Source organism: Nycticebus coucang, chromosome 5 (assembly GCF_027406575.1).
Source record: "Nycticebus coucang isolate mNycCou1 chromosome 5, mNycCou1.pri, whole genome shotgun sequence".
Taxonomy (NCBI): domain Eukaryota; kingdom Metazoa; phylum Chordata; class Mammalia; order Primates; family Lorisidae; genus Nycticebus; species Nycticebus coucang.
In genome coordinates this window covers 93,520,014-93,541,286 of record NC_069784.1, presented here as the reverse complement: position 1 = coordinate 93,541,286, position 21,273 = coordinate 93,520,014, and the positions used below count along the sequence as shown (strand labels likewise).

Sequence of the window (21,273 nt, the reverse complement as noted above, 5' to 3'; positions counted from 1 at the left end):
CCTGTAAAAGCGTATTTTTACCTAAATCTGATTTAGCACTTCATGTCACCTATATATTAGTCTAACCTATTATATTAATCCTATAGTTAGCTTTATAGAATTCTCTTAGTTGAATATTTATGGGCAACACTACTAATTACTTTATATCCCTAAAAGACTCAGGAATGGTTACATATTAATATATTTAGTTTATCTGTGAAAATAGTTTGTAAAAATGGTGGTTAAACTATAGACAGTTATCACTTTACTAGTATTTTTTCCTCCTTACTATTTAAATTTTTTTTTTAAAAAAGAAGAAAGGTAAACAAATCATAGGAAAGCTTATTTTGGAGTTGAGTGCAAATTTTAAGAGCTTGAGAAGACATCAGGAATGAATGATTAACCAGTTTCCTTGTAATTTTTATTTTCACTTATGGGATGCCAGAAGTACATTTGGCAATACTTTAAAAAGGAGACTCAAGCTTCTCCTGGGCTTAAAAGATTAAGGCAAAAAAAATTACACGGTCCTTTTTGTATCAAAGTGAAGCTGTCAAATATTGTCAAACAGTCTTAAACACTTTTGAAAATTTAGTAACAGCTTTGCTATTAGAAGATTATAATGCTCCATTTACCAAAACAAAACATTTTGCTACCTTTTTTGGTGTGATTATCAGAATTACCCAATCTAAATTTAGTGGTTTTCTCTTCACATCATTTCAAAAATGATGTAAAATCAAGACACATTTATCCATGAAACACTTAAGCCTATTACATTTCTAATTTAAAACGATAAAAAAGATGAACAATCATTATATTTTAAATGTTAAAGAAACAGTTCTAACAGTTTCAAACATTGTCACATGAGGTGAGTTGAAGCTACAAGTACTTATGTGGCAAGGTGAAAGCATTTAAAAAGTGTTTTAGTTTTTCTTTTTAAATGCAAAAAAACTAGTATACAGAATGAACAGTACCCTTGGGTATCATTTCTACTTAAACCAGTCCAATGTGTCATACCAGAGAAATTCCGTGTGCAAAGTGCACCAGCGTTGGCCTTTGGACGGTGTTCCTGGACCTTCTACAACACGGTTCTTCCTGATTTGGTCAGCCAGCCAGTTACCACTGCCATTACGCATGACAAATTTATCCAGGAACACTAATTGGCTTTCTGGACCATAAAACCAGTTGTAATTTGAGTCTGCAATAGCCACAGTCCTTTGAAACCCTAGGGAAAGAAGTTTGAAACAATTAAGGTAAGTCTAAAACTACACACTCCCATCCAGGTCTAAACCAGTGATTTCAACCAGTGCCATGGCACACTGGTTGAAAGGATCTTACGTGTGCCGTGAAAGGATCTTATGTGTGCTGTGAAAATTTGAAAGATCATTAAATCATTTTCAAAAGAAGTTCAAAGCACAGTTAAGTGCATTCTTTTTTTTTTAATTTTTTGAGACAGAGTCTCACTTGTTGCCCTTGGTAGAGTGCCACAGTGTCATTGAGGTTACTCACAGCAACCTCAAACTCTTGGGCTCAAGCAATTCTCCTGCCTCAGCCTCCCAAGTAGCTGGGATTACAGGTGTCTGCCACAATGCCTGGCTATTTGTAGAGATGAGGTCTCATTCTGGCTCAGGATGGTCTCGAACCAGTGAGCTCAGGCAATCCACCCGCCTAGACCTCCCAGAGTGCTAGGATTATAGGCATGAGCCACTGCGCCTGGCCCTTTATGATCAACATAATTTAAGTGTGCCATGGAAGTTTAACTACAGGTTCGAGTGAGATAAAAATGGTTGAGATAAAAATGGTTGAAAAATGCTGGTCTAAACAATGATTTTCAAACTTAGTTGTAAAGACAATCAATTGTGTAATTGGTTGGATAAAATGAACAAAACCACAATATCCATGTTCCATCCTAAACCAATTAATCAGAAATCCCTCAAAAAGCCTTCCACAAATCTTGCATGTAAGCCTCTATGTGTTATGTGGCAACTTGTCAATGGTTACAGAATGCTGCATCTTCTAACACGTACGTATACCGCCCACCTCCATTTTCCAATGTCCATGCTATGTACAAAACACAGAATCTCTTTAAAATGCTTCCATGTTTGTGTTTACACAATTTACAGCTAATGTTTTTGTTCCTAACAGTTTAGTAAGTGATCTTCTAAGTAAACCATGTTATAAAATGCAATTTTCTCAATCCTCTACCAGTTCATGAGTTTCTGGAAAGCAGACAATGTGTTTTCTTCCTCTTTGAATCCCCTGCTCAGTATAGTACCTGGCAAATAAATGTTTGATAAAGTTTCACTGAATCAACACCAACATATAAATGTTTTTCTCAGAGGTGTTCATATTGTTTTTTCCAGCTTAGGAAGTAACCACATACACAGCTCACAGCTCAAGCCCTGATATGGCTGGATGTTAGATCTCAGCCTATATTACAGAGTACTGAGGCCTCTTAAAGGTCCCTTGCTTGAGATTGCCTTTATTTACCAAGAGGAACTGCAAAATAGGCCTCTCTGTGTATTTAAGAATAAGTAGTAAGTCAACATGGTTCTGAATGTAAGTCCAAACTAAACCTTAAAATGGTTCTTTTTCTCTGTCATACTTTTTGGATCACTAATATAATAATGGAGATTTTATTAATATCTAATCCATATGTATACTACCAGAGCAAAAAGATTTAAATACTAGATTCTCTGTTGCAGATCTAAAACTACTATCTAAACATTACATTTCTTGGGGTGGTGGTACATCCTGATGAAAATTTACCTCCCCAACTTTTTCTCATCTTTGTCCTATTTCCAAAATAAGGAGAGCTACAAAGCTCTCCTAGAAACAAAAAAATTTATTAAATCATATGTATCTTTTACTTAAAGCTAGTTCTCTTAGACAGCTAACCCACATAGCAATATGAAATTAGAAGTTTTACAGAAATTGTTTTTTTGTTGACTTTACTATATTCTTTACTATTTATTAAAAAAAAAAACTACTAAAGCCGCAAACTATGTAAGTGTAATTTTTCATTTTGAATCATGTCTGTTTAGTCTGGAAGAAAAAATTAGAAACTAAAAGCTAAGATTGACTAGGAATCACACATAACGAAAACTAACATGTAGCCATAAATGTTTATATTTCATTTAGATTCATAAAAAATAGTTTAAATATGTATTCGAGTCATATGTATATGTAAAAAACAAAGTACCATAGGCACTAGAAATTATATTTGATCCATTATGCTCCAAGCTACAGGTATCTAAATTACAAATATTAACACTTCCTCCAACAATATTCTGGCTATACGCAACTCTTGAATTTAATTTTTCTTTGAGTTTTGAAAAATTCCTTTAATTTTAACAAGATAAACCCCACAGACCTCATTTCCTTTCCTAATTTTGCTCATTTCATAATCAGAAAAGAATTACAATAGCTTAATGTTTCCCCACTTCTGACTCCTCACAATACCTGGCAGGATGGTTCTGTACATGAATGCAAAGTGTTGTTTAAGCCATGGATGGCCAAAGTGGTTGATATCAAAGTGCCTCTGAACAAGAAACATATACTGAAAGAGCGATCTAGTGGTGTAGCTGCCATAAGCAACTCCTTCATAGAGGGAGCCGTCCGTCACTTCTCGGAGTAAGACCAGAGATTTCTCCATGATGGTCAGAACTTGTTTGGTCCATAAGTAGGCTTCTTGAAGATACCCTGAAAGATGAAAACACATGACAACAATGACTAAAAGCTGTAACAAAGAATAAACAAAAACAAGGCAAAATAATGTCCTCTGAGTTATTTGACCAACTTATGTTACAAATTGCATTTTGTAAAACTCTTACTTGTCAATGTTATAAGTAACATCCTATTAATCCAGACTTCTAATGGATTCATGAGGCAAGTTAAGTTCTTGAATACGGGTCATTTAATAACTAAATGAAGATAAACCCTTAAATGAGTATCATTTTCCCATCTTTAATAACTTGAAACTATCACATGTAAGATCACAAATGCATAGAACTTTATAAGATTTGTATATTGAGACTTCTATTCAATTCCCACTCCCCCAAAAAATGCTACTTGAAAATATCTTTTGAAGTTTATCACTTTACAAAACTTTGCACCATTATTTTATAGGATCTAATAATAGGCTGCAAATACTATAAATGCTAAAAGAACAGTCTTCAATTTGTACTGTCATGGTAAGACAACCTCTTCTCTTTGTGCTTTGAATTTCATGGGATCTGAAAAGGTAGCACAGTGCGGTTAGATTATTAGAAACCACTGGAAAGGCAATCTAATAATGATACAAATCACCTGGGCGTCCTAAACCTGCCAAAAAGGAGCTGCAAGATTTTGTCCAAGCACTTCTTCAACCTGTCACATTTTTCAATCTCCCCACTGAATATTAAAAATCTAAAAAATTTTATAAAATCCTTTAGATTCCACCATGCTAGCTTTCTAGAATTTTTGTGTTTAGGTAACGATAACATTTCTGTTAACACAATTCACGCAGCACTGAACAGAATCTCCCTTAATCCTTTAATAATAACCCAATATGCATTATTGTCTCCAAATTACAGAAAGGTTGACTTGTTCAGGATCTCTGGCACATGACTTAAAATGACCAGAATTTTTATATGAACCTAGGTCTTCAGATTTAAGGTTCAGCTTATTTTGTTTACTTGTTTTTAAAACACACAACCCTCGTGGATAAAGCTAAGTTTGCTGCTTCCCAGCGTAGGTAAGGTCTCATCACTTTCCTCCCACACACATGCTTGTGTATCTTCATCAGAGCTGACCCTCTCTCATGGCTTACTAGGCATGACAGCTGTGGGACTTCCAGAGGGCAGATGCTACCAGTTCTAGGTCTAAATTCAAGTCTCAGGCTAAGACGTGGTTCCAGTGTCTTGGAGGGTACAAGGCTTCTTCAGGCTTGGCTGTGCACAGGCGACTGCTAATTGTGTTCTGGCTTCTGTCACTCAGCATCGTACCTGACATGCCAGCCTTATAGATAGTTTTCAATTTCCATTTTCTATCATTAGGGTTTAAAATTCTCATCACCTTTATCTTTTTTTTTTTTAAGACAGAGTCTCATTATATCACCCTGGGTAGACTGCCATGGTGTCACAGCTCACAGCAACCTCAAACTCTTGGGCTTAAGCGATTCTCTTGCCTCGGCCTCCCAAGTAGCTGGGACTACAGCTACTGCCTGCCACAACACCTGGCTATAATCACCTTTATCTTTTTTCCTCTCTGTGTCCTCTAAGCCAACAACCAACTACCAATGTGACCCATGCCTAAAAGCAGACCACTGTCTCTTAGATATCACACTGTTGGGTGTTCCTTATTTGTTCCTCACAACAACAACCCTCTTCAGGAAATACGAGGCAATGTCTACCAAAATTCTTTGCAAACTGCAAACAGTTGTCAATTCTTGGTACTGCTATTGTTGTTAATTAAAGCAATGCCCTGTATTTCTGTACAACTTATACACCTTGCTTGGAATGTTCTTTTTATCTTCACTTGTCTAAGTCCTACCCATCCTTCCAAGTTCCTTGGAACTTCCTAAAGTCACAAAAAGAACATTGTTCTCTTTAATTCAAATGTCATACACTCATTTGATATTTAACCATAAGGCTCTTCATGACATCTTTCTTTCCACTCTTTGGTGTTATAAGTATTGGGGAATCATTTAGACCAGCGGTTCTCAACCTGTGGGTTGCGACCCCTTTGGCTGTCTCCTGCATAGCAGATATTTACATTATGATTCATAACAGTAGCAAAATTGCAGTTAGGAAATAGAAACGAAAATAATTTTATGGTTGGGGGTCACCACAACGTGAGGAACTGTATTAAAGGGTCATGGCATTAGGAAGGTTGAGAACCACTGATTAAGACACTTCACACTTGTCTTCCTTCCATCCTCAATACATGTGGTCCACGTGGTCCCTGGATACCACGTCTAGACAGGGTTGGTAGAACACAGGAAAAGTTCTAATTCCCCACTTTTGAAAATTTTCATGAGCCCTTAACAAGAGTTACAGATGTCCTCTCAGCTTCTACAGTCAGCATCCACGGGGCTGCACTGAGAACACACAAGTATTCCCCTAGCCCAGCCAAAGAAGCTCCTGGAGTCAAGGTGAGTGTGCCGAGAAAGTCAGGGCTATTAGTCTGGTTGTCAACCAAGATCTGCAGGATCAGAGACTTCAGCTCTCCTCCTGTCCAGTCTTCTCGTAAATGTGTGTCCTACTTATGTGCGAGCTCTGGCTTTTAAATCAGAGCCACCATAATTCTTCTTAGAAAATAAACGCATCGGAAAACTCCTGGCAGAGGAGAATGACATATTCTGCCCCAATTCAAACCAGTACTTCAGAGGCATCTGCTTATTATTTGGAATGATTTTATCTATGAGGGAAAATGAAGAAACAAATTCTATTCCTGCTGTTAAAGAACTAAAAACTTAAGGAAATTCAACTGTAGTGGACTAAACTCCAAGACCCCGAGCTGAGATCTAGCTCACTCTGTATTCTTTCCATCACTTCATGACGGTATCTTCTCACAGGTTCGTAAATGGTTGGAAAGGTGGTTCTCACATTATTTGCATTTTTATTTTTTAACTTCGTTTTTGTTTTTTGTTTTTGCAGTTTTTGGCCAGGGCTGGGTTTGAACCTGCCACCTCCGGCATATGGGGCTGGTGCTCTACTCCTTTGAGCCATAGGCGCCACCCCTGCTTTTGTTTCCTGACAGCAAGTGGCAACAGCAGCTAAGACAAAAATTCACCTTCCTAACTAAACTTCCATTAAGTTATTATAAATTGAATTTATATTTTAACAGAGGCAACAAAATATAGTGCAAAGAAACTGAGCTATCTTACATGGTTAATGGGAGAATTAAATAAAATATGGAAAGGATTAGCACATGTCATGTGTTCAATTAATGTAAATTTCTTTTTCTCAAAGACCTAACTTGAGAGTTAGGTTGACGTGACAAGGGAGAAAGTTAAGATTTGGGTAAAAATCTAATATTGACAAAATGCTTATTCATTCTTATTGGAGATAGAATCAAGAGTTAAATTTTGTAGATTTCCTAGTTCCAATTATATATTTAATACTCTAATAATTCACTGTGATGTCTGGGCTGCTTTTTAATAATATAATCATAAAGAAAAATAAAAAATATAATCATTCAGCCACTGATAGATTTCCACTTGTAATAAAATTAGAGTTAAAAAAGAAAAAAAAGTAATTGGTAATTATGTAACACATGAAAGCAGAGTAGCTATAGGATCAACAAAAATTGCTTCCAATTTTGATACAAATAATCTAATCTAGATCAGTTGTTCCAACTCATGGAAAAAAAGAGTAGTGGTGTTACGATTCACACTTCACTTCAAATAATAAACCATCTGTTTAGCTTTTTAAAACTCCACACATTCCAGGTAGACTGCCTTCACTGCCAAAATTCCCTGAAAAACTGAATATTCATCACTGACCCTGTGCTATGAGGATATGGCCTGGGACAATCTAAGCCATAATTAGATAACCTGCAGGCTAATATAGTAACAGAAATTAAGGAAGAAATGTCCTTCAAGTAACTAAAAGATGCCCTAGTTATTATTTCATCTCATGGACTGAGTTGAAATCCAAGTATGAACATATACCTAAGAACAGTTATAAAAACACTTTGCTCACAACATGGTAACTCTGACTGATGTCAGCTCAGCCATCACCATGGCTATGCACACACTAACATCAGCTCAGCCATCAAGGTGGCTGGGAACGCACTGACTTCAGCTCAGCCATCGCCGTGGCTGTGCACACACACACACCTTGGTTCATCAGCACCAAGCTTCCTGTGAGCAAAGCCATGCAGTTGGTGGGCTGATGGTTGTGCAGGTACTGAAATCCCCATCCTCTCCTGTAGGACGTCTCATACATATACCCCGAAGCATTGGCAATCACTTCAAGGAACTTCTCCTGTTGTGTCTTGCTCAGGTAGTTATACAAGAAGTCATAAGCAGTGGCAAAACCAACCAGGGAGTGAGCAAGTGGCACTTCATCCCAAGGAGCATCTTTCACCAACCTGTAAAGGAAAACAAACCGTGGAAATGAGTTCACCAAGGCTGCCAGCTTTCACCACACCTCTTCGGTGTCTATTTCTCAGCACTAAAGGGCACAATTGAAGGCATAATCCAAGAGGTAAAATGACACATACTCGACTTCCCTCTACGTGAGGCAAAAGCATGTTTTGTCTCATTTGAAAAGTACAGAGTTAACTTCTCTTCTCAGCTTCTGGCAACATCGAGATTTGGAGAAGTTTTACTTTTGCTTCTTTATTCATGATGAAAGATTGGAGACCATATTCAAAGTGATCTGAACATGCAGTGGCAAGGCAAAACTCTCTGGAGTACCCAGGCTACTCTGGGGCAAAGCGTTTTTATAACTGTTCTTAGGTGTATGTTCATACTTGGATCCCAACTCCGCCCAATTATTTTATAAAATATATTTATTAATTATATTTCAAAATAATAGATTTCCTTGTATTATTATATATTATTTCTTCTGAATTTCTTCTGAGCCTTCTGAAGGCTCACATTTCTGTTTTCATTTGTCTAAGAGGTTCTCAGTTCTACTCTATGGCCACCTTAGCACAACAGGTGAGCACGTTTAGTCCATCTTACTTCCCATAGCTAGTTAATATGAGGGCATCATGGTCCACAGTCCAAGACCTCTCAAGCTGGACAGACCTACTTGGTCAACACTCTGGTGGGAAGCATGAGTGAGAAGCTGATGTGACTTGGAGCTAGTTCTAACTCTGAGTTTCTACACCTTATCCTTCCCCCTGAAAAGAACTGCACTGATTTTAAGTTCCTCCAAATATCTTCCTGAGAAGTACAAAAGTTCATCTTCTGTGACATATCACATTGCCATTTTCTAGGAAGCCAAATTTGTTTGATGTTATTTTGCAAATATTTTAATAGTGTGTGGCCTGCATTAAACAAGAAGTGAAGAAGGTTCTGTCAAAGTCAGAACTCTAAGGAATTATCCAGAAAATCTGTCGCATTGTGCAGGATATATGTAATCTTGAGAGAGAGAAACAAATGCAGTGAGTGCTGTACCCATGGCAGGTGGCAGAAAGCCTCAATTAGAGATTAAGCTGAAGTCCAACATTTCTGGGCCGTGAACCTCCATGGCAATCTAGTGAAGCTTTAACCCAGTGGTTCTCAACCTTTCTAATGCCGCGGCCCTTTAATACAGTTCCTGTGGGTCATGACCCAAAGGTTGAGAACTGCTGGTTTAGCCTGTTTTTCAAAATGCTTTAAAATTCAGAAGAAATAATATATAATAATACAAAGAAATCTATTATTTTAGAATATAATTAATAAATATATTTTATAAAATAATTGGGCGGAGTTGGGATCTAAGTATGAACAAATACCTAAGAACAGTTATAAAAACGCTTTGCTCACAACATGGCAACTCTGACTGACATTAGCTTATAATGATGTAAGTGCTTCTTTATTAAGGCACTGAATAACATTTAATAGCAGGGATAGTAAACACCAGCATTTATAAGTGGGGATGAACAAAAATTTTAAGACATCTGTAACAACTGTAATGTGATATGAAAATATCTGTGATATTTAAACCAAGTTACAGATTCTCCCAAAACCACTACAATTGGTTATCTCCATTCATGAGTGGAAGCAATGCTAGATTTTAGTTAGTAAAAGAATTTGTACTTTTAGTAAAATTAGTAAAAGATACAGTTTTTCCCTCAAACAAACCCCACAGACCTCAGCTTAAAAATACTTAAAAATGTTCTGAGCTACTACCTCTCGCAGACTGTATTCTTCCTTTACAATTCTTGCTCTTATGCAAAAGAAGCCATCTTGGTCAGGCCTTCCCTGGTCAGAAGGTTATTACCTCCACCCCCAACTGACAATATTTAAATTCCCCCTCCTCTTTTTTGTTCCCCTAAGCAAATGTGTATCTATCCGCTAGTAGAATTTAAGTTCTACAAGGGAAGAACTTCTCTATTTTTTTCCTCTGTTGTACTCACAGAACAGTATGTTACAAATAGTATACTCCATAAATATTTTTGGAAAGAAAGAAAATGGGAAAAAACCCTATAACTTATTGCCAACCACACTGTTGACAATGATAGTGTGATCATTATGAACTGAGGAATATGGAGGGATTCCTTTGTATTTAATAATAATTTCAGTGATTAGTTAGCTGTATTGGTGATACCTCCTGGTGCTAAAAGACTAAGATTCATGAGGTTTTTTTTACCATTTGGTCACAGACAAAGCTGCCTTTTTCATCTAGCCAGTCAGATTGCCAGTGAGTCTCCTACAGACTGTGAGAGTGTGAATTAATTTCCTACTTCTAGGAAAAAAACAACTCATACTACAACATGCTCTTCACTGACTCAGTGATCAGCCAGGCAGAAAAGCCAGATGATTTGTATCTCAGCCCTGTGTCACTGAACTATGTCGTGATGCATCTATAAATGACAGTTTGTACCCCCATCCATCATATGGACCCGTGTCCATCATAAAGCTGCATCAGTGAATTGCTACCATCTACCAAACCTTCACATGTACAATTAGCCAATGAGCTTGTTATTATAGATCATATTATAAGATTGTCGCCCTTTGTAAAATATTATTAGGCAAATTTCTGTGAAAATTTCCAAGCCCCAACACATAATTTGCTTATTTCAAACAGTTTCCAGTTCAACAGAACCCTATTACACCAATAGAAAAAAGCTTATAGTACTTTCAGGTCACCCCTATATTGTTATGAAAGCTGGCCTGTCATAGCTATATTCCTAGAAGGTTATCTAAATTCTTTATTAATACGGTCTCAAATACAAAGTGCAATTATGGAAGAAAGCATATTTTACAGTCACAGAAACCAAGGGCAATTTGCTAGTAGCTCATGGGTAGTAGCCGAGAAACTACCATGCTGAAAGTAATCCTGACACAGTAACTCAATTCACTGGAAAGGCTGGTTAAATGGAAAATCATTAAACAAACACCAATGTTAATTTGTGAATTTTGTTTCAATTTAGAATACATCCATAAGTACACATATTCACCAATCTTTGGAAGGTGAGTCAAAGCCTGTTCTTGGATATGGGTCTACAGATGGAGTTTTACTGTTGCTGCCTACAAAGAACACACATAACACATCATCACAATTTCCAGCTTGGGTTTCTTTACAATATAGAGAGAAATTAAAGATATTTATGCAGGAATTTGCAGAATCCTTCCAGATTTTTATGAGTTCTTCCCTAATCTTTTACAAATCTCAACTATACTAAATCATGAGAGCAAATTTTTATATATAGTAAGTCAAGCCAAAGCATTTAAGTTGGTTTTAGAAACATTAACTTTTTAACTCATATTTCAACTATTCTCACATTATTACATTGTGTGATTACAGATATTACAGGCTGTCCCCAGGTTATAAATGAAATAGGTTCTGTAAGTTTCTACTTAAGTTGAATTTGTATGTTAAGTTAGAGCCGGTACGAAACTATTACCTGTAATAAACTCTGTTCGTAAATGTAAGTCATATATCAGTCAGATGTTTGTAACTCAGGAACTTACTGTAAGAGCTTCTGTTTATAAATGTGAGTTATACCTAAGTTAGATGTTTGTAACTTGGAGGCTTCCTTTGGTGGAACTGGTATTAACTGGTTTGAGAACAAATAGGGGACAGCTGATACTTCCTAAGCACAGAACTTCTGGTGGGAACAGAAATGAACAGCCACAGTAGAAGGCAGCCTTCCAGCCTGACATTCAGCATTCTACGAGAACAGCGGCCCTGTTATACAAGCAATGGAAGTTAATTTCATTGGCAAGTCAATTAAGAGGAGGTTAGTTGAGAAAACTGTTATTATATTCCTCTTTTGTAAATAAGCCCACGCTTACTCTCCTTTGAGCAACTGTTCTCAAAGTAAAGTCCATGGGTCACTTTCAGAAGATCCACAAGTAAAGTTGTTTTCATAATAATATAAAGATGTTTTAATGTTGATATTTGCCCTGATGGTACAAAAGCAATAGTGGGTAAAAATGCTTGTGCCTTAACAAGAATCCAAGCAGAGGCACTAAACTGCCCTTGCAGTCTTTATGTGATTATGCACTGCCACACACTGTTTTTAAAAAAGCCCTCCTCACTTAAGAATGTCCTTGATAAAGTGGTAAAAGTGAATAATGTTTTAAAAATATCAACCTTTTGAATATACATCTTTTTAATATTCTCTGTATGAAGAAATGGGAAATGTGAAAAGTAGAGTGAACCAAAACGAGTGTCACAAGGAAAAGAAATCATCCCCTGAGTTGAGCTGAACTAGCTGGGGGTTTTTTTGTTTTGTTTTTCTCATGAAACATCATTTTACATGACACAATGGCTGACTGACAAATCATAATTGTTTGTATTTGGGTATTAAAGTAGGAGTTTTCTTGAAAATAAATAAGGCAGGCCTGCCAGTTCAAGGAAAGCTAAAAGCCTTTGTTGCCAATGACAAACTTGGAGCTTTTATGTGGAAATAAAAATTTTGGAAAACTTGCATCCACTACTGAGAGCTTAAGAGCTTACCAATACTGAAAAATTTTTCTGATGAAATCAGTGAGAACATAAGGAATATGATTTATTTTTATGTTGTGTAACTAAATGAATCAACATTTGGAAGACTGAAATAACTCAGTTGAACAAAACATTGAAAATAAAGAAAGTATGATGTCACAAAACTATGCATGGGTAAGTGGCAGAGTTAGTGGCCTTACAAAGAACCAGACAGAAGGGCACTTAAATACTCAAATACCACATCAGGTTTGAAGCCTTCCCATTTTCATGACACCAAGGCAAAAACAAGGCATGAGAACTGAGAAAAGGGGCAGACATTACAGGAAGAGAAACTACAATTCTGTGCTCGCACGGCTGTTCACAAGGAACATGAGACACTCATCACATAGGATTTCTAAAACAACACTTCCCCTCCTCAAGACCTCCGATGAACCTGGGAACAGAATAAACTATTCTAGGTAGAGCTGGCCCAGGGGATCGTGGGCCCCTTAAGCTGGTAACAAAGATTCTCTCTTTGACCAGATTCTAGTCAGGCCCCTCTGCTCCCTCTTCCTGACTAGGCTTCAAGCTTGGTCTATGAAGACTTGATCACACACTAACAGTTTCTAACAGCTCAAGGACATATCCCTAAGATGACCCTATCTCCTCTGAAAGTAACTGCTTGAGAAACTCAAGGCTGACAAAAAAAAAAAAAAAAAAAAAAAAAAAAAATGCACCATTTATTCCAGCCAACATTTGAGGATAGGGTCTCTTTTTCCCATTCTCTGTGGAAGGACAGAATCCTACCTTTGGTAAGAGCCAGTCAGCAGACACAGCTGAACTAACTGCATGCACACTGACTAACTTTTGTGATTTTTCACTTCTCTGGCTCTGCTGAGCTCTCACTTCCCTGCCTCTGTATGCCTTCATTCTCTCTGTAAAACTCACTCACCTCTGCACAAATCAATGTTCAAATCGGTTTACATGGGACTCTTTTCCTTACTGAAATAGTTATTATTGATTAAAATTTGCCCTTACTACATTAACTAGTGTCCAGTTTGGTTTTCTTTGACACTGACCAGGGCTAGCGTACACAGAAATGGACAAGGAGCTTTCCAACATCATCTTCAGGAACAAAACTACTTTCTTTATTTGAAAACAATTGCTAGAAGGATAACAGTATAACAGAATGGGAATTGACTGTATGTTACAACCTCACCAGGGAAAATAACTTAGCCCTGAAATGTAAAAGAACATTTCATTTCACAATTTATATTTCTATATTCATTAAATTCACTGGATTTAATATACCAGAATATTACCACTTAATTTCATTTTCATTTGAATATCCCAAATATTAAATTCTAAAATATGAAATTTAAGTCTGCTGTGTCCATTCAAGAAGAAATATGCAAAATCAAAAATTAAATTCTGGATCCTGGAAAGGCAACAGAAAGGAACAACTAGATTTGCCTATATTGTTCACATTTTTACTTAAACGAAAAGTATTCTAGATGATTTGTAGATAAAATTAATTAATCTAAGTGTTAATATACCAAGATAATGCAAATAAAATGTAGGGTAGTGTTGTTAAATGGGAAAAGGCATTACCATGTCATTATTTTAAGCTTAACTCAATGACATGCAGTCTTACCAAATACCTAAGCATGCTACCCAAGTGTAATCTATTTAAACAGAATCAAACAGCATTCATAATTATAATCTCTTTTAACTAAGAAAGGGTGCTTTGGGCTAGTATTCGACCTAAAAAGGTAAAAGGGAGAAATAAGGTAGGTAAAATTATTCAAATTTGATAACAAGACCTCTGTTTCAATGAAATGGCAGAGTTCAAAGGACTTCGGTTAAAGATAGGCTTATATATCATATTCCAATGACAAACTTGGAAAGAATCTGTTCTAATGGAGAAATTCTGAAACCTGGAAAGGTGACAGAAGAGAATAACTAGAGCTGCCTATATTGTTCACAAGCATAATCAAATGGTCTTTCCCATTTTAAAAGAATCTTGGCATTTTTTATATGTTTAACATGTTTTATATTTATATGCGTAAAATATAAGTATGTTTCAAAAAATTCAGTTGGACAAATTACTAATGCCATCACTTCAGTTAAATGACTATGCAAACCGTAATAGACCATGTGAGAAACCATATCTAGAAGGAGTAAATACGACTTAAGACAAAAATTAGAAAAATAAGAATAGCCAGGATGATAGAAGGTAGTTAGCCCTTCCAGATAAGGAAATATAATTTAGAAATGTTGGTTCTAACAGAACTGATCGCTGATAATGATGTGTTTATGTACTTGACGTTTACGTACTTGATGTGTTTATTAAACATAAAAATTCAGTAGAAATTTTGTAACATGCCACATCAAAAACATACTGTCTATTTAAGAAGTCTCTGGCCAAGAATACAGATCTAAAGATTCTGACTCCACGTATTTCCCAAGGAAAAAGGTTTAGCCAAATTGTTAGCAACCATTATACTGCAGTTAAAATTTACCCCCCCACACATGGTGACCAATCAGCTATTTAGAAGCTATGATAGGAAGACAATCGTCCCTTCAAAGAGGTCCCCATCTTAATCCCCAGAATCTATGCACACAACTTTTTGTTTTCTCTTTTCAAAATGAAAAGTCATTATAGTATACAAGATGGTTTTGTTGTCAATAGTTTTGGCCCAGTGAAAATATGCAAACAGTTAACATTCATCTCATTAAAATCATAGCATATCTATAAATACAACAGATCTTTATTGTAATTAAAGTGATAAAATATCTGAGTTAGAGAGAAATGCATCCACAAGCCCAGGAACACCAAGGATTGCCCACACCACCAGAAGCTGGGAGAGCAGCTTTGAGAGAAGTTCTCTGCTGGAGGCTCCAGAAGGTATCAATCCTGCTGATACCTCAATTTCTGACTTCTGCCCTCTAGAACTGTAGGAGAATAAATTTCTATTCGTTCAAAGCCATCCTAGCAACAAATACACTGATGTTAAAGAACGTGACCAACTCTCTCTGCCATTGGATACATTCCTATCTAGCACCCTCTTGCTGCTGCCTGAACACACAGTTATTCTTGTTTACCCCAGAGCAAGACCCACCTGGTATTCCAACAACATGCAAAAGGGCAGAGAATGACCTGAAGCATTAAGTTTTAAAATGTGAGAGACACTTTAACAATGGCAAAAATTGGGCCTGGCACAGTGGCTCAAGCCTGAAATCCCAGCACTTTGGGAGACTGAGGAGGGAGGATTGCTTGAGGCCAGGAACTTCAGACATGCCTGGGCAACATTTTTTTTAATTTAGCCAGGCAAAGTGGCATGTGCTTTTAGTCCTAACTACTCAGAAGGTTGAGGCAAGAGATTGCTTGAGCCCAGGAGTTCCAGGCTGCAGCAAGCTGTGTCCACACTGCTACACTCTAGCCTGGGCAACAAATCAAGACCCCACCAAAACACCCCTCTACCCCCAAACTGCAGTCAAATTGCTAAATACTTGTTATCCTCATGGTAGAAAAATAACAAAACCAAAATGAAGCAGGCTTTTTAAGATGCTAGACTACATGAAATGACATCTTGTTAGATCTTAGAGTAAGGTTAATATTTACTCAAGATTCTTGCTTCTTAATGTTTTACCGAATTTCTTTTATAATATGCTTTTTAAAGGTTTTTCTAAGTTATGTTAAAGTTTCATAAATCCAGAGGCCTTTTTAATACAGTGAATGAACTGCGGCTGATTTTATTCAGCAGTAGGAAATAATGTGCTGCAAGAGTTCACTCCACTCAGTCTTGGAAACCTGAAATGTAATCACTAATCACAGGCTTGCTCTGCTTCTTAATGAAATAAAGATGCTTCCCAATATATTTTGGGGAACAAGCATTCTAAAATTATAGAATAAAAAGGGCCACCTCAAAGCCTGAAGCAGTCCCCTCACTGGAGATGTCCAAGGAAGATATTTAGAAGGGATTCTCTGGAAAAAAAGCATGTGTTTATCAGAATGTTGGGCAGCATTTTTAAACTATAAATAAGACGGTGAAATGAATATAATGGGTGTGACCAGTATATTTTTAATGCAATTTAATGGAATGGAAAATTGCATACTACAAAGCATAATTTAAATGCAAGGGCTGTTTTATGAAACTTTTACTTATATATCTATCATAAGTAAAGTTAAAGTTATAGGAACACTGGGCTGTACTGTAAACATTTACTGTGAGTCACAGTCAAAAGAGGTTTGAATACCACTGTCTTAGCTGGTAAGTGTGAGCCAAACAAGCCTCCCACCACATTTGTCCTACTAGCAAGAGGCTACAGCCAGGGGCTACTTCAGTGGGAGGTGCTGGGTTGAAACTTGGGCTTCCCAGACACTTCTCAGCAGAGGGAAAATCCCAGTGTGAGATCATCAGGAAGGAACCCAGGAAACCAGAGAAGCTCTGTATGTTCAAAGCAGAAGGTAGTACATGATGGAGGCAGCTGGGAAGATATTACATGGGTTCTGGCAGTCAATTTAAGAAGGGAAAAATAATTTATCACTGTGTGGAAAAATAAGAAGAAACACGTCCCTCATCCACCAAAACCATTTTGTTTGGCTTTGAAGCCATTTACATTCAAGAGAAGTAATGAATAATACCTGTGACAGCACCCTGTACCAATAATATTTATTTTATGTTCTGGGTTTGGAATTTCAAAAAGAACATCTTAAAAAGCAATTTGGCAGAAGAGTGGAAAAAGGTCCGTTTTGAACTTTTCTTTGTGAATCATAAAAAATGTTGTGGGATGCGTTATCTCATATGTTGCCACAAAACAGAATTGATAAATTAACTAAATTTAAATTAAAGAATGAGCCAAACTTGCGAGCTATCTCCAACATGCCCCAGGCAGTAAACAGTTTTCCAAGTTTTTAGATTTAGAGTTATCTATCATATTGAAAATAAAAGCTGACCCTAAGTGCTGAATATAATCACATTCCCTCCATTTTCTCTGACCAAGTGATAGACCGTAGTAGAAAAGCAGAGGGCGTAAGCTTCAACATGGATTCAGTAATATTTTAAAATCTTTCTCATATCAACTGGCTCTTGAAAGAAGGCAAAGGAGTCACTTTCATGTGGTATTTTAAAATTATGGTCAAGAGAACAGGATGAGAAGATACCAAAGTTAATATAAAATTTTAGCAATATGTGCACATTCTATTTATTCTTACTTCTTTCTTTGCCCAGCTGTTTTCTTACAATACTGAATTCACTATAAATGAATCACAGATATGAGCTAAAAATTACTCCCCAAATTGTTACAAGCCCAAATCACTACACACATTTCATTGAGAATGTTTTTTCTTTTTCCTTTTTAACTTCAGAAGAAGCAGCACGATTCACTCAAGCTAATCCTCTTCTCCCAGAGTGCGGCCTCATGACAATTTGGCTTCAGCTCCAGAAAGTGATTTGAGGACACCCATGGGGCTGCCACGCTGTATTAGCGCCTTGGCGTGTCCTCTCATTCTCCCAGCTGTTATTCATTTATTCATTGTGGTAATAATACTTTAATTAACCTGATCTTCTTTGAACTTTCCTTCTACATTTTTCAGATCATCAACAGAAACTATGTCTATTGTACCTGAAAGTATATTCTACGTTGGAAAAAATTTTTTTCTGGTGACAATGACAATGATACATTTGTATACATACGTACACACACATATTATACATTATATGTATTATACATACATGTATATATTTAAAGCACAACATAACACTGGCAAATAAGAAGTAGCTAAAAATAAAGCTTGGGAGTTATGAACTAGCCATCTTCCCTTGGGTACATGGGAACTTCAATTCAATTCAGTATATCCAAAACCAAACCTTTATTAACATTCTCTAACAGCTCCAAGTGTTACAAGCTCACCAAGAGGTCCCACCATCCCCTCAATATCCCATAAAGAAAATTCTTTGTGCCCCTTGGCCCTCAAATACAATTGTCAAGTCTTATAGGTACTAATTCTTTACCACTGGAACCTATTGCTCCTTTCCTGTTCCACACTTTCATCTGGATACACACAAAAGGCTTACTGGTCTTCCTGGTCTGACCTCACAGTCTACTCCCACGTGTGGTCAGAGATTCTTCCTAAAACACAAATCTGAGACATAAGAAATCAGCGGTCATTTGATATCTCTTGATGCTTGTGTCCAAGTGATCAAAACTGGGTGGGGATCAAGCCTCAGCATGCAGCTGCCAATGTGCAGGAAAAACCAAGGACAATGTTATTCACTGAATGGTTGATCTGCACCAGGGCCTGTAATCAGCACCATCCAGACTAGGGGAAGTTGCGTGGGTCAAAGGGCCGAGGTTCTTCCATAGATAAAGTGTAAAGAAAATAAAGGGATGCAACGGAAACTGCAGATAAAAAAGAAAACCTTAAAAACACTGTTAAAATGTTTAAGAGTAAGCTATCATGCCTAGAGATGCACACCGGGTGAACTATCAAGGAACACAGGACATGAGGATTGCCCAAGTTGGGTAGTCTCTGTCAGGAGGAAGGTGTGACCAGATGGGGCCTATCAAGGTGCTTCTAGGGGTGAATTTTGCCAGTTGTGGTTACCAGGATGTTTGCTTTAAAATAGAGTATTAAGCGGCACATTTGCTCATATAAGATTCTACTTCAACTTTACAATGAAAAGGTTAACACACACACGCATATAAATATGATCATGTCAGTGCTGTGTTAAACCCTTCAGTGGCCTCACAGGGCTCCTAAGAAAAAGTCCCACCCAGCTCCTTCACAAGGCAGCCAAGGCAGCAGCAGGCTCTCTACTCAAAGCATTCAGTTTTCTACTCAAAACCTCATCACTTGCTAGTTTCCTCCCGACATTAAAATTTTCAGTTCCTTAAAAGCACTCTCATTTTTTTTTTCTTTTTTTGAGTTTTTGGCTGGGGCCAGGTTTGAACCCGCCACCTCCGGTATATGGGGCCAGCACCCTACTCCTTTGAACCACAGGCACCGCCCCAAGCACTCTCATTTTTCATGTCTCCAGGCCTCGGTACATCAGTAAGTTCTACTTGGGATGCTAGTGAAACCTGGTTGCCTTCCCTCTTCACTTGCCTGATTCCTCTGTTTCCTTCTGGCCCCAGCAGGAAAGCCGCCTCTGAGGCTCCAATGCTGGCACAGTACCCCAGGCCTTCGCATTACGCTCTGCACTTTCCCAGTCACAGCATTCATCACCTGTGTAATACTGCCTGTTAGTTTATATCTCCCTAGATCAACAACTCTAGGCAAGACAGATGTATAACATGCCTTCAAATTTTTGTATTCTTAATACCTAGCAAAATACCTAAAACACAGTAAGTATACAATAACTCATATAAAATGAATATGTGCATATACTCACTTATAAATAAAAATTACTTTCATTGATGTCAAATTATAAGAACACAAAATATAAGCAAAGCAATAATAATTGAAGATAACAGTAACATCTAACACATTATGTACTGCTTTATTAACTAATCCTCTAAATAACATTATGTGGTATTATATTGATCCCCAATTTACAGACAAAGAAACTGAGCCATAGTAACATGCTCAAGTCACACAGCTTATAAATAAGATTAGAACACAGGCAGTCTGACTCTACAGCTCTTGCTCTTAAAGCAAAGTATCACACACACAGATACCCACGGCTTAATACCAATGCCATCCATTTCAGAGACTGAAGCAGGTGGCTTTCAATGAATAAAACAAAACTCTATTGTGGATACCTGATAAGGAGCATACATGGACATTACATATGTGACGGACGCCAAAACTCATCCGTCAGGATCAGGGAGGAGAGGATATCAGGTGCAGCAGCACTTCAAAGAGCAGGTAATTCGAGATGCTCCGGTGAGCTGTGCACCAAGATGTCAAACCCTGACATTCCTTCCACTGACCTCCACGTGTGTCAAAGGCACAAGGTCTTTGTGATTGCAGGCTGACAGGCAGAAAGCTGATGATAGACAGGTCTTCAGAGCAAAAAGTGAAGCCAGATAAATAAGAGCAGCCACAGTATACCAAGTCATATTCAAAACTGTACACACTCCAGGATTTTTGCTCTTGGTAGGCTTAGAATCTCAATCAAAGTAAGATGATCCGTGAGCTGGGCTCAGGGGCTCATGCCTATTATCCTAGAACTGTGGGAGGCTAAGGTGGGAGGATTGCTCGAGGCCAGAATTTTGAGACCAGCCTGAGCAATACAATGAAACCCCATCTACACATCTACAAAAAAAAAAAAAGAAAAAATGTTTTAAATTAGCCAGGTGTGGCGGGCATCTATAATCTCAGCTACTTGGGAGGCTAAAGCAGGATCTTTTGAGCCCTGGAGTCTGAAGTTGCCGTGAGTTATGGACTCCAGCCCAGGCAACAGAAGGAGAACCTATCTCAAAAAAGAAAAAAAAAAAAGATGATTCATTCAATTTAATTTATTAGTGTCTTTGTGTGTCAGGTATGCCACATGAGACTCTCAGGACTCAAAGGTAAAAATGTTGGGGGTAACCTCAATAAGCTTATGTGGCAGTGGGGAAGATGACAAACCAGGAATCACAGTGTGGGTGAAACATCCTATCAGATTTTGCATGAGTTCCTGGAAGCGTGTGACTTACACTGCCAGGGTAAGGGCAGAAGGTAGAGTCCATCAGGTTTCTAGAAGGAAGTTTCTTTGGAGTTGCTTTTAAAAGATAA

The 21,273-nt window shown here is 37.5% G+C and overlaps 1 protein-coding gene across 6 annotated transcripts in view; it reads right to left on the bottom strand.

Annotated features, from left to right (window-relative positions):
- Window positions 1-21,273, bottom strand: part of DSE (dermatan sulfate epimerase) — a 65,124-nt gene that overhangs the window by 3,605 nt on the left and 40,246 nt on the right. For 5 of the 6 annotated variants that reach the window (XM_053592295.1, XM_053592292.1, XM_053592294.1 and 2 more), the window contains 3 exons: window positions 7,799-8,052; window positions 3,439-3,678; window positions 994-1,201 (listed from right to left, as the gene is read on the bottom strand). In XM_053592295.1, the coding sequence (XP_053448270.1) occupies window positions 994-1,201; window positions 3,439-3,678; window positions 7,799-8,052 (702 nt within the window). Of the gene's footprint in view, window positions 1-993; window positions 1,202-3,438; window positions 3,679-7,798; window positions 8,053-21,273 lie in introns of those variants that run through there. The other variant, XM_053592297.1, reaches the window with a different exon arrangement.